Source organism: Silurus meridionalis, chromosome 12 (assembly GCF_014805685.1).
Source record: "Silurus meridionalis isolate SWU-2019-XX chromosome 12, ASM1480568v1, whole genome shotgun sequence".
NCBI classification, from domain to species: Eukaryota; Metazoa; Chordata; class Actinopteri; order Siluriformes; family Siluridae; genus Silurus; species Silurus meridionalis.
The window spans coordinates 16,492,798-16,506,000 of record NC_060895.1 but is presented as its reverse complement, the minus strand read 5'-3'; the positions used below and the strand labels follow the sequence as shown (position 1 = coordinate 16,506,000).

The following is a 13,203-nucleotide window of genomic DNA, read 5'->3' as shown; positions in this document are numbered from 1 at the left end:
TAAGCTCGAGTTTGGAAACAAATAAATGTATGTTTCTAAAGAAAAATTTTATTGACAATTAATTCCCCCCCAAAAAGTTAACAATAATTTTACTATGTTCTCTCAGCTGTATTCTACACATTACCACATACAATGTTTAATATTGAATCATGTTCTTAAACTATTAAGGCAGCAGCCCAGAAGAGGGTAAAGCTATGAACACTGTAAGAGTTGTACAGATTTTTGTATTGGTGTGAAAGGTGTATGATGTAAGTTTACATCAGCAAATATAGGACTTTGCCAACAGGTAACATACAGGTTGTGGTGACGTTATCCAATCTGCAATACTGTGTGTAATATTGTAGCAGGGTCCGAGTAATTTTTTTTTATTCACCCAATTCCGGCAAAGGGGCAGGGTTTCAAATGTCTAATAAACAGTTAAGTAAAATAATTTCATGCTAATTCTAGGTATATAGTAGCAGTTTTTCAATCTGGTTACATCAATCTGGTTACATAAATTACTTTAATCTAGCAGGTCAGGTGTTCAGAACAATGCCCTTATATCATGCCCTTGTCTTATATTCAGTACAAGAAACATTTTAAGAATGTGAACAACCATGCCACATACTGCATTTTGCTACCAACTCTGGTATAACGTCAGCTATAATGAAAAGTACCTAATGGTTGATTATACATCCATGGTTGGGAATTAGACACTGTACTTGTATTCCTGAGAGATTAAGCAGTGATAGCTTTACCTGACAAATTAAGGATCAGAGGATTACAGTTGATCACTCGTTTTCATCCAGCGGATAGCGTGATAGGAAAATTATCCATTAATAGCAATCAGAAGATACCAGTATGGGTTGGTCACTGACTAGGTATGTACATATTCAGTGGGTTAGCTCAACACTGATTAGTGGAAGGAGGAACGTTCTGCTCTGGTTCCATGCAGGCCTTTGAGCTGTCCAGCTGCTCTTGATTGGGGCCTCCCTTCAGAAAGCGAAGAATCTTTTCTATTGATGCTTCTTGATACTCATGGGACCACCTGCAGCATTAAAGAGCTCAATATTATCTATAAACTTATTAAATTAGTTCAGCAATTATGTAGGTATTTGGGAGGCATATTAAGTGCAGTGGTCATGTTGTTACAGATGGACTGAAAATAAATGAGCATTAATACAGCAGCTGAGTAATACAATGTGACTAATGATTGCAAAATGAAGCATTTTATGAAGAGAAGAGAAGAGAAGAGAAGAGAAGAGAAGAGAAGAGAAGAGAAGAGAAGAGAAGCAATTAGCTGGTAACATTATGCTTTGATTGGATTGATGCTAATGTCATTATCTCATCTAATGAAAAGTTTAATTAGACACAGATAAATGGTAAAAATATCTGCATAAACCTCTAAATCGACTGGAATTTAACTACTTCTTATACCTATTCTTCATATGTACTGTTTGTGAGCATTGACTCACTTGATGCCATTAAATTTGAGAACAGATCGCATGTCCTCAGGAACAGAGTTGGGATCGGGCCACTGGAAGTTGTCAGTCACAGGAACAATGTTCTTCTTCCCTTTAAGGGCGGTGACGATCTCCTGCAGATCAAACACACCGTCATGTTTGGACTAGTTTACTCCTACATGAAATCACACTGAGGGTAGAAAAGAAAAAAGAAAGAATCGAACCTTATGAACCCAGTCTTTCATGCCAGTGTCACCCATGCATTTGTCCAGCGCGTTGGCTGACAGCACCAGGATGAAGTTTCTCGCTTTCTGTACACTGCTTATCAATTTCTCCTCAAACTTGCCTGCCTCCAGCTTCTCTACATCGATAAAAACGCTGAAGCCACGCACCTGCAAGTGCACCTTCAGCAGACTGAAGGGTAAGAGATACTTTTATTTTCAATATACAAACTGATGCAAACTCTTTCATTTTCATGTCCAGACTTTCAGCTCTTTCAGGTCAGAAGTTTAGTGTTCATTAAACTGTAACCCATTTTCCTGTACACAATTTATTGGAAATAATAACGTTTCAAATGATCTTAATTGAATGTTCATAATTCAAGGTGTTAGTTCTTACCTGGCAAGCTGAGATCCAGTGGTTCGCCGGTAGCTGATGAAAACATCTGGACCTGTGCGGCGTGAATCGGTGAAGCAGGGCCTAGTGGGCCGGCGGGCAGCAGCGAGGATCTGAGCCCTGTGGATACCGTTTTCTATATGGCAATCCCGCTGCAGCTGCTCATCCGTTATCTGGAGGAGGTTGTTTCGATCCACACCGGACTGCACCATACTGTAGGTGTACTGACGGAACCGTGCGTCCATATCCGCCAACCAGTCAGCCAGATTATTACGGTCACACATGGAGTAGTTAGCATAGGTCTTCAGTACCCGCAGGTCTCGCATAAACCTGAATGAGATTTTGCATGAAATATGACTACAAATATGTCTTCCTCTGTCATTTAAAAACTAATGTTTACTAGGTTAAAATGACACTAATTATAAAGTATCAGACTTTCCTTTAACCTATAACTATGACAAAGGGGGCACTGCTTGTCTTAATGAAATTAATTTAATGAGGGGGGGGTCTGGGAAAACTCAAATGTTCTAGGGCTAAAATATGGTTCTGGTTTTTGGGTAAAAAAAAATCCCTATAAAATTCAATCTTGACTATGAAGCTATGAATATATTACATTATAACAGAAAAGCATTCTCACTGTGTTTAGTTTTATGCCAACCTTTTGCGGGTGATACCAGAAGTCATTCCCAGATCATTAATCAGGTTCTCCTCAGTGATATTAAGTAAGAGGTCTCCATCCACCTGCAGCTCCTGGCACAAACACATACACCAAATACACACAGAAAAAAGTTGGTCATAACACTGTGACCTTCACCACCATAGTGAAAATGACCTTACAGTTAAAATGGCACAGTTTTAGTGTCTGTAAGAATCTGGTTTTAAGTAAGGAATAGGGGACGAAGTACACAAACCATGTACTTGAATGAAAGTAGCGATACCCTAGAAAAAAATGTTATAAAAAAGTAAAAGTGCTCCCTATAAACTTTCACTTAAGTAAAAGTAAAAATGTATTTGCCTTCAAATATTTGTATCAAAAGTTTTATGACTATGATTAATATGATGTTCATATATTCCAATTATTATTTTTCTCAAGACTCTTTGCTTAATCAACTCAGTTTATGTAAAAAGACTCCAATGTTACTCTTAGCACATTAATTTATTTATAATAATGATATTAATTATTCAAAACACCAAAACCTTCTTTTTAACTAATTAAAAAAAAATCATGCAAATGAGGCTACGGGTGTTGTGGCAAGTTAGTTTCAGGAGTTTCTTCCATATTTTATTTCTTTTAAAATCTTCTGCTTGCTGTTGAACTGACGCTGAAGTGTTTGTGTTAAATAGATACCACTAACTGGCAATCAAAACAAGTTTTTAAAGAGTGCACGCTCTACCATGATTGGTGGCTTGCTGTGTGCTTGACCAGATAAGTTTTTTGCTAATAAATAAAAAGGAACGACTGATCTCCCAAAATAGAGTTGAGTATTGATTTGATAGCATTGTTTGATTGATATTGATCTGACTTTGAAATGTAGTGAATTGAAAGTAAAAATACTTCAGCAACGAATTACATTTACTTTGTTACTCTCCACCACTGTAAGTGAGTACCACTTCTGTACTGTATATTTATATTATGTTTGTGTTATTTTCTCTAAAATGTATGACAAAATTAAGTTGCTGCTCACAAACCTGGAATCGATCACTGTAGGCACTAAAGCCAATCTGTTGCAGCCATGTTTGTACCTCCACCGTTTTCCAATTAGGAACAGAGGAGAGAATGCGGCGTGGAACATCTTCGCCCATCATCTTCAGGGCTCTTTTGGCCAGAGACAGTGTAGTGGCATTACTTGAGTACATGGCAATCCTCTTTAAGCTCTGAACAGCACCAATCTCCTGAAATATCTGAGAAAAAAAGAGATGTAAGTACACACGTAAGTACATACGATATTGCATGCAGTGCAGCACCATCGAGACATATTTCAGTTTCTGGCTCTGTCTCACCTTGGTGTTGCGCTGCCGGGACTTGATGCCACTCTCTACACAAAGATAGAAAGCAGCAATGCACTTTCCCTCAAGCCGTGTACCATCCAGGAGCGGCAACAGATGCTGCAGGTCAGCAGCGGTGCGTCCCTGAACACTGTCAGTACTGTCCTGCAGTCTGCGAGCAAACTCATCCGGATCTAGGGAGGCGATGAACGGCTCCACCAGCTCCAGCGTGCCTGACTTTACCACCTCGCTCTCCAGCTCCCTGTTATCAGCCAACACAGCTACAGCCAAGCATGCATGAAAGCGAATCAGCTCATCCTCCTTGGAAAAGGCCAAAGGAAAGAGCCATTCAGCTGCCTGCTTTTCGATCATCAACCGTTGGCACCGGTGCCCACCATACATGGCGCAGTTGGCCAGAGCCACAGCACAATGGCGTAGCACTGTGGAATCTGTACCACGGCACCAGAACAGTAACGCATCCATGGCTCCGTCTCCAATAAGCTGAGCCGACGTCTCTTCTGCGTGCTTGAACATGTGCTCCAGGATGCCTGAAAGGCTCTTTGCAAGCAGCATGTTCTCATGCTCAAGAGTCAGGTTCAGGATCACACCAAGACCCATGCGTGCTACATAGTCTCTGTAGGAAAAGACCTCTTAGTTCAGAGTACAGTTTGAAAAAACCTCAAGCATAAGAAGTGATCATGTATCATACCTGTTCTCCGAGATCAGAATCTGTTCCAGCAGCTTGGCAGACTCGTATGTGATGTCCTGAACAGGTGTTTGCAGTAGCTGCAACAATGACTCCAGACCTCCATCCAGCCGTATTCTGTTGCAGATTTCCTCTGCCACTTGCCGGCCAACTGCTGGCAAAACCCACGCCTCCTCGACAAGCTGGAAAATTTCGGCAATCGCTTGTCGAGTCTTTGGCACATCTCCAGTGTCTTTGGAGGACTTGAGTGTTTTCACAGCAGTCCGCAGTGCAGGAAGTGAGCGGTCCAACATGGCCTGGACATCGGCATGAAGGCCAGGTGAAACAGACCTGGGCTCAGAGATCATTTTCTGCGTCTGAAACCAGATGACCCGCTCCGGGACAGTGAGTCTGTCCAAACTGAGCATTGGGAAACGTCGAAAAATATTGCTAAGACAAACAACCAGAGACAAGAGCATCTAAGAAAAGTTTGTCAATGCCTGTGAAATGCTTGATTTGAGGAAATCTGTCGATGTGCTACGGTTAAACACTGCCAGGGCACAGTGTATAATCAGCCGTATCCTTCACCTGTTTAATGCCTAAATAACAAAGATAACAATAATGAGAGTCTTCTCATCAATCTACATCACTTGATGATGTCACTGCAGGGGCAAAAAAAACCAAAAGGGTATTTCCTAAGCAGATATAGAGGCCTAAGCAGATATGGATTATGCCTTTTATGATTTATGATTTAAAAAATAAAAAATTAAAAAAAGAGAGAGATTTTATAGTAAAGGGCGTGAGAAGTGTCTGAGTAACACATGCACAATCAAACAAACACATAGGAAAGCTACATCACATGCACCATGTTTATATTTGTGATAACAAAAGGCCGGTATTTTATTACCCGTCATCCAAGCACGGCCCTGCGTCATGTAGGGAAAGCCAGCCCCAGCTCCTTTTAGATATATTTATTCCGAAAGTGTCGAGTTTATTGTACAAAATCAAAGCTTTTTCATTAACAAATGCTCTCGGCGCATCCTTTCTCTGCTCCTTTTCCTCAGCAACAAAGCAGCACACAACAGAGAGCTCAGTGTCTCCCTCTGTAGGCCGGCACCAGCACAACACCACACTGGGATTATTTTTACAAACTAATTTATATCATGTAATAAACAAATTATTTACAAAACTATCAAATTCACTAATAATTTAATCAATTACATTTAAATCATGCCTACAGTTAAATGAGAAGGCAGCAATAGCTGAATAACAGCAGACTGTGCATACTCTATGTTTTCACCTTCTTTGCCTGATGAACATCTAATGCGACTTCCAGGAGAGAGGGGGGTCTGTTGTGACTTGGTTTGCAATGATAATTTTTTTTGTCTGCTCGGAAGCTCATTTTAATGTGCTGGTGTTATTTGATGTCCGTCTGTTGTTCGTGACGCCCGGATCCATAACGTTATTGATTTGGAGAATTTGCGCATGCGCGCCGTGGCGCCTTCACTAAGAGGCCAAATGTGACTCAGATGTGAATCAACAAAATATTAAAAATCTGTTAAAAGAAAAATTAGAGGATGTCACCTAATTTTCTTAAATATTATATTTGTTGGAACCCAATCTAATCCAGATTATTGTTTAAATTTTAAGTTAAAATCATGTCTTAAATTATTTATGTAAATGCCTTTATGTTAAAGGTTTGACCTTTAACCCTCCTGGAAATTCTTGGAATGGCAGAAAGCAATCCAACAAATCCTGAAAACAATCTGGCTGGTGGTCTAAGTGGATATGTTTTCTATACACTGGATTAAATTAAAGTCAATTATTTACAATATTGTATTATGTAGGATCTGTAGTTATGTATATGGTATATGGTGTATATGGTTTTAAGCTTGTGTGAGTGTTTCCAGTTATGGTATTGAGAAACTTTGTCAATAATTTGTTTAGAATGTACAAATCACAGGTTTATATTAATGCACTTCATTAATACATTATTATTTGTCCAAAACAGGGATTTGTATGGTAGGCAATCCACATATATGGATACACAGAATAAAAACGTGCATAATTGGTGATATTGGCACATGGATGAAATGGCATGGCATGGCATGGCCTGGCCTGGCCTTTATTAAAAGAAAAATTAGAAGTGTTGATACTTGTTGTGGTATATGAAACTGCAATTAAAATCCTACCACTGTGTCGTTATTATTTTACTTACAATAGCAATACCTTATGTTTTTTTTACATTTAACAATGTGCAATATAAAATTGCTAAGTCTCTCCACTGAATACTATCTAAGGCTCAGTGAGTTTACATGAAATCATTTAGTGTCTTATTTTACCAAAACTTGCAAGAAAGGAAGAATCAAATACAAATAAGCAGTTAATAATGTTTATTTCACATTTTTCTCAGAATTAGGTTTCAGTGGAACGCTGTATCTGGTTGCTGTAATTCTTTTAATAATTCATAAAATCAACTTAAACGGTTGCAATATTGAAGTGTAGGTCACCATCTATCTCTGTTTAATGATTAGTTGTTCTGAACTCTTTTTAACAGTTCAAGTAAACAAAATCAGTGACATCTGGTTGCATTGATCAGCAGACCTCATTTCCCCTGATCCCTCAGAGCTTCAGTGGTACTCTTGGTAAGAGATATGAAGTCTGAGCCGCTGCTCCTGATACTTCTGGCACTGCTACAAACTGGTCACACCGCAGAGGGTAAGTTTGTTTTTGACAGCCTGTTAAATATCAAACTGAATGTAAATTACTGTTTTTTGCCTGTCAAAAAATGTCTCGTTATTCATAAAGCTAGGGCCATCAAAACTGTAAAAACCCTTTTAAAAATCTTAGAAATACACAACCATTTTAAAATGTGGTGGGCGGTCAGGGCCAGCAACACCTTTTTTGCTAGTCTAAACACTATCAGAAGCACTGACCTACATTTACAACCTAAATTCTAATATTTGTTCCATAAAATTGTATTAATTTATTTCCAACTGCTTTCAGTACGTGTGTGTGGATGTTAGATTTTTTGTCCAATCAGATTACAGCCTCTATGTGCTGCCATGTCAATCTGATCTGCCCAGGGCCTTCAAAGTCTGTACTGTTGGCCCTTTTACCAAAGTCCCCTTAAAAAAATAGCTCTGTTTCTTTAACCAATCAGATTTCATATTCACCTCACAGGGCCAGCTAGCTTTTTTCCGTCTTCTGATTGGTTGGTCAGAGGGAAACTGTTGCAGCCAAGTTCGACTGGCAAAATATGTCTGTAGTGCTCTGCACACATAAAACATCTAAGTTTGACTTTTTTTATGCCTACGGAGGAAGAGAAATTGATTTGGTCTCGGACATACTTAAAAATAAATTTTCAAGAAAAGCTAGACATCATGAGAAGCTAGCTAGCTTGTCTCAGATTGTTAATAGTGGTGTATTAAGGGGTGGATTAATTCAGGTAAGTCCCCACTGAAGGCCCAGGTAACAAATACACAGCCTGCCACTGATTTTATATATATATATATATATATATATATATATATATATATATATATATATATATATATAGGAACACAAACACTATTTAAACATAAACAGTTTGGCTTTCAGGGCATATTTGGTGTTGTTGTTATAGTTTAGTGAACTGTTCAATGTGGCTTTAAACAGTCCCATATTCATACACTTTCTATTTGTTCTGTCTGCATTTCAGAGTCTTGCATTGAGCGGTGTGATAGCGGCTTTGATGCGACCAAACAATGCCAGTGTGACTCTTTATGCAAATACTACAGTAGCTGCTGCACTGATTATGAGTCACTCTGTGACAATTTGAGTAAGACTCAAATCACTATATCAACTTCATTTTCATTCTTTTTTTCATAAAAATATCTGTTTATTTTTGCCAAGAGTTTTGACTGGAATAAAGGACTGCAGATATATCGTTGTTGTACACTGACAGCTCGTGGAGACACTTTCCCTTCTTTCCCCGAGGATGAGGAGAACAGCACAACCATGGCACCTGCACTTAGTTCTGAGAACATGAACACAGTGATGACCCTGCCCCCATTTCTTATAAAACATTCAGCCTCATTTAATACAGCTCCACCAATCACAGACCCTGATGCTGAGGTGTGCAGTGGCAGGCCCTTTAATTCCTTCATGCAACTTAAAAATGGCTCACTCTATGCCTTCAGAGGTGAGTCGTGAAAAAAAAGCACGTTACCTAAACCTACGCACAGTTGTTTTCCAATGTATTCATTTGTGTTATAATTATTAATTATATATAATTAATTATAGTTGACAACATTGCTCTATTTACATTAATTAGAAACAGGTTTAAATTGTGAATTCTTTATTCTTATAGTTTTTTGTGTGTTAACAGGAAGGTATTTCTTTGAACTGGATGGGAGAACAGTGTTGCCTGGATATCCAAAACTCATTGAAGACTTCTGGGGGATAAAAGGTCCTATAGATGCAGCATTTACACGCATAAACTGCCAAGGGAAAACATACATCTTCAAGGTTTGGAGTCCTGAAAACTTTAAGTACCAGTTTAAGTAGTGACAGAAGATTCAGATTCAACATAAATACTTACCATTAAGTCATCTTGATGATTTCTATACTTTGCTTCTTTACCTTTTACCTGAGTTATTAGTGTTAATATAACAGTTTCAGGTATTGATCGTGTGGAAATATCAATGCCAGATATAATGGTGCTAAGGTTGTTAACATTAGGTAGTATGTATTACTGTGAAGCAATTCTATGTAGTGTAGGAAAGTAAATATGTAGAATGTGCAGCCATAGAAAATTAATCAACAATTATGTGCCCCAAAGTTGATTATTTTCTGTATACACCATGTTCCTCTTATAAAACAGAAATAATCCAACAATCTCATTTTCTTCATTTTTTAAATGTTTTTTTTTTTTGTTTTCTTAGTGTGAAAAGCCCAAAACCTTTTAATCACCCATCTCTCTTATAATTGAAGACAAATAATAAAACTTTTGCTAGCAATAAACCATTAGGAGTTTCTTGTGCTAGAAAGTTTAAAGTAGAGTTTTGAATAAGTAATCCGATGTTATAGAATATTTATCAAAATGTTTGACGAAACAGAAGTAAGAATTCAGTAATGACAATGTATAAATTGTATTAATTTAGATTGGATTGTTAATTATTTATGTCAGCAGCCAATTTCTTATTAACAAAATTATATGATGTTAATTTGTTTATCAAACCCTTTTACTTTACCCATTACTTTATAGGGGAGTAATTACTGGAGGTTTGACAATGGAGTTCTGGATGAAGATTTTCCAAGAGATATTGCTGTTGGATTTGAAAAAATCCCGGGTCATTTAGATGCAGCCTTTGCTATCCCTGCTCACAATCACAATGGGAAAGAAAAGGTCTACTTCTTTAAAGGTTAGAACAATATACCATTTCAACAATATATGAAGATTTGTTACAAGCATGCATGAAGGTTTGTTACAACTACTCCTTAATGTTGTTTATATTCAAAACTTCTATCTGTAGGTGAACATTATTATCAATATGAGTTTAAGCACCAGCCGTCGCATGAAGAGTGCAGTCAGATGTCCAGTACCTTTCCCTCTGCACTCTTCAGAAGATATGCAGATTTATATTATGATCGCTGGGCAGAGCACTTCAGCCAGCTCTTCAGTGGATGTAAGCCTTTAAAATTAAATGCATCAACAAATAAAGCTTATAATTCAAAGAGCAATAATAGCAATATGTTGTGTTTCTTTTTTCCAGTTGAAAGACAATATGGTGCCAATCATATCATTAGTAAAGACTGGATTGGTATCAAACCCCCAGTAGATGCAGTACTGGCCGGAAGACTGTATGTCTCACCTAGAAATTTACAACGGCCCAGCCGAAGGCGGCAGGATCAACTGGGGGGTCAGTATCAAACTCAACATTGGAACCAACAGATGAACCAACAATGGAGCCAAGACTTTAATCAACAGGGGGAAAAACAATGGAACCAAGACTGGAACCAACAGTGGGACCAGCAGTGGAACCAGCAGTGGAACCAGCAGCAATGGGGCACCCGACATAGACAGAGCCGATCTCCTTTCTGGGACACAATGATAGAGAGAGCTGGTAGCATCAGGCAAGACTTTAGCCAGAGGTTCAAACAGGACTGGAGAAATCAGGACAGACTGAGGAATGGCCATCAACAGCAGTATGGCAACAATTATGACTATAAATACGCCCCTTCTGAGGACAACATATTTAATCGAATCAGATGGAGCCGGCCACTTCAGAGTGTCTACTTCTTTAAAGGAGGTAATGAGTTCTACTTTGTAAATGAAAGTAAATAATTACTTCAAGACAAGAGGTTTTAGGTTTAGCGATTTCAGGGGCATTATACCAACTTGGTCTTATGGTAATTAGACCATTTGTTTATCATTAGATTACATCTAAGTGATAACCAGAACTAACTTGTTTCACCGAACTTTCACTGGACAACAATGAACGTAACAACAAATAGATAAAAATTATGTGTATGTAAAATATTAGGATGTGAGTGTAAGGAGAAAAACGTGCAGAATGGAAGCTGAGCACCAGATCCTGCATTTTTAGCACTTTTGACAAACTCAGCAAACCTTTTAACATAAACAGATCAGCTTCCCTCCATCACATTCAAATTAATTTCACATCTTTGTGTCTGTTTGCTTCATGCCAGCTAAGCAATTCTCTTTCTGAGTTACTGAGCACAAAGCACAAATAGACACAAATAAGTATATTAGCCTAGTAATAAGACACAGGTAAAAATCATCGGGTTACCCATTAGTTTGATCCGCCTCCTCTCCATTCACAGCTGATTGTCAACCACACCCCTGCTACAACAGTGATATTCTTTCATAAATAAAAAAATAAAATCATTGGTAGATATCAGTGGTATCTACACACATACGGATATGCTATTATAGGAAACTAATCAATCTCTTACATGAAGTCATTGACAATTATTTTCCTAAAACTGCTTCTTCTTCTTTTTCTTTTTTTTAACTTAATCACTATTCCACCCAATTCCACCTTTATTCAACATTAAACAATTTGTGTTCAATAAATTTGTATGTTACTAGCACATTTTTGGTGAAATTTTAAGTGTTTGACTAACGGCAGATGTATTTGGAGGGTAAATCAGTAAAGCCTTAAGGTAATAAATCCATAGGCAGTGGCAATATTAATTATTAGGCAAATCTGCAGTATATCCCATACAGTGTGCTACAAAGTGTAATTAATTGGGTATAAAAATCTATTTTTAAGAATTAGCAGTAGTCATAGTCACTTAAACACTTTACTCACTTTACCCTTTATTCACTTGTGTGAAGTTTTATTATTGTATACATTACAAGTCTTTCTTTTTGTCTGTCTCAATTTGTCTGCAGATCAGTACTACAGATTCAATTTACAGACCAAGCGAGTTGACTTTGCCATTCCACCATACCCCAGGCCGATAGACAAATACTGGCTGGGCTGCAGAGAGAGACCAGGAGCAGAGAAGAGATAAGTCTATGAATGAAGTACAAAAGTTTATGTACCAAGTGCTTAGACAATAATATTTATAATTTTATGATATGCAAATGTAAAGCAAAGCATATTTGTCTAAGCAAAGTGTAAGTGTCCATGTTGTACATCCACATTTAAACCAATTTATGTGATATTTTGCACATAAAAAAGTAGAGCAGAAAGAAGTACAGCAAGGTTAATATTATAATTACATATGGTGTAAAAAGGTCAACCTGTATTCATAATCTTTACTAATTTAATAGAAGTGTTGTAAATATGTCTATCTGTGAATGAGGTATTGTAATTTGCAGTGAAATATTAATTTGATTTAACCTAGTAAGGGATTAATTTGTCAATAATTCTTTGGCTCTGTAGTGAACTCTATTAAAGAATGATTAAAGTAGTAAAACCGTTTAGTGTTCATTTATATCCATGTTTAATCACTAGATACAAATGCTATAGTGATGTTGTCTTTCATTCTTCTGACAATAATTTTGAAAAAAGTTTTATTTTCTTGAGTTCAGTAAGACAAATCAGAGAGATATTTCAGGCAATTTGCTTATAAATCTGCATTGCATCAGTAGTTTTTGTCATTAGCAAAACAAAGCCTAAACAAAATAAGTTTTCATTTGAAGAGTTTTTGTATGTGTTTTTTTTTTTAAACTGGTTCTGTTAGTTGCTTTGGTAGTTAAGCTTTGAAAGTTCTGAATTAAAAAAAAAAAGAAGCTAAAATTACATATCAAACCTTATTAATTATCATCTATTATTTGTGAGTCAATGTGTCCCATTTTCCAGCACTGAAAGCTGAGCATGCATGATCAAACTACTGTAATAATACAGAGTAAGAACTCACCCAAAACAGCAGTCTTCTGATAAAAGATTTCCTCAAACATCCCATGTGTTTTGTTCCCACTTCACATACACAGTGCCTAAAGTCAGACACTAGAAATAT

At 37.4% G+C, this 13,203-nt stretch overlaps 2 protein-coding genes across 9 annotated transcripts; one reads left to right on the top strand and one right to left on the bottom strand.

Annotated features, from left to right (window-relative positions):
* Positions 1-28: 28 nt before the first annotated feature.
* On the bottom strand, positions 29-6,194 carry sarm1 (sterile alpha and TIR motif containing 1). Of its 8 annotated transcripts, XM_046863407.1 has the most exons (10): positions 6,029-6,138; positions 5,636-5,831; positions 4,753-5,327; positions 4,059-4,677; positions 3,747-3,959; positions 2,716-2,807; positions 2,061-2,387; positions 1,667-1,856; positions 1,455-1,576; positions 29-1,027 (listed from the first exon to the last, which is right to left on the bottom strand). In XM_046863407.1, exons 3-10 carry the CDS (start codon positions 5,205-5,207, stop codon positions 886-888), a joined length of 2,160 nt encoding a protein of 719 aa, XP_046719363.1. In that variant the 5' UTR covers positions 5,208-5,327; positions 5,636-5,831; positions 6,029-6,138; the 3' UTR covers positions 29-885. The 8 variants fall into 8 exon arrangements, with proteins under 8 accessions (XP_046719363.1, XP_046719366.1, XP_046719368.1 ...); XM_046863410.1 differs by lacking the exon at positions 5,636-5,831 and having other exon boundaries at positions 4,753-5,178; positions 6,029-6,194; XM_046863412.1 differs by lacking the exon at positions 5,636-5,831 and having other exon boundaries at positions 4,753-5,148; positions 6,029-6,194.
* Positions 6,195-7,326: 1,132 nt separating this feature from the next.
* On the top strand, positions 7,327-12,877 carry vtna (vitronectin a). The gene is made up of 8 exons (XM_046863468.1): positions 7,327-7,446; positions 8,429-8,548; positions 8,675-8,911; positions 9,098-9,237; positions 9,977-10,133; positions 10,245-10,397; positions 10,485-11,021; positions 12,131-12,877. The coding sequence occupies exons 1-8, from the start codon at positions 7,383-7,385 to the stop codon at positions 12,250-12,252; spliced, it is 1,530 nt and encodes a 509-aa protein (XP_046719424.1). The 5' UTR covers positions 7,327-7,382; the 3' UTR covers positions 12,253-12,877.
* The last annotated feature ends 326 nt before the right edge of the window (positions 12,878-13,203 follow it).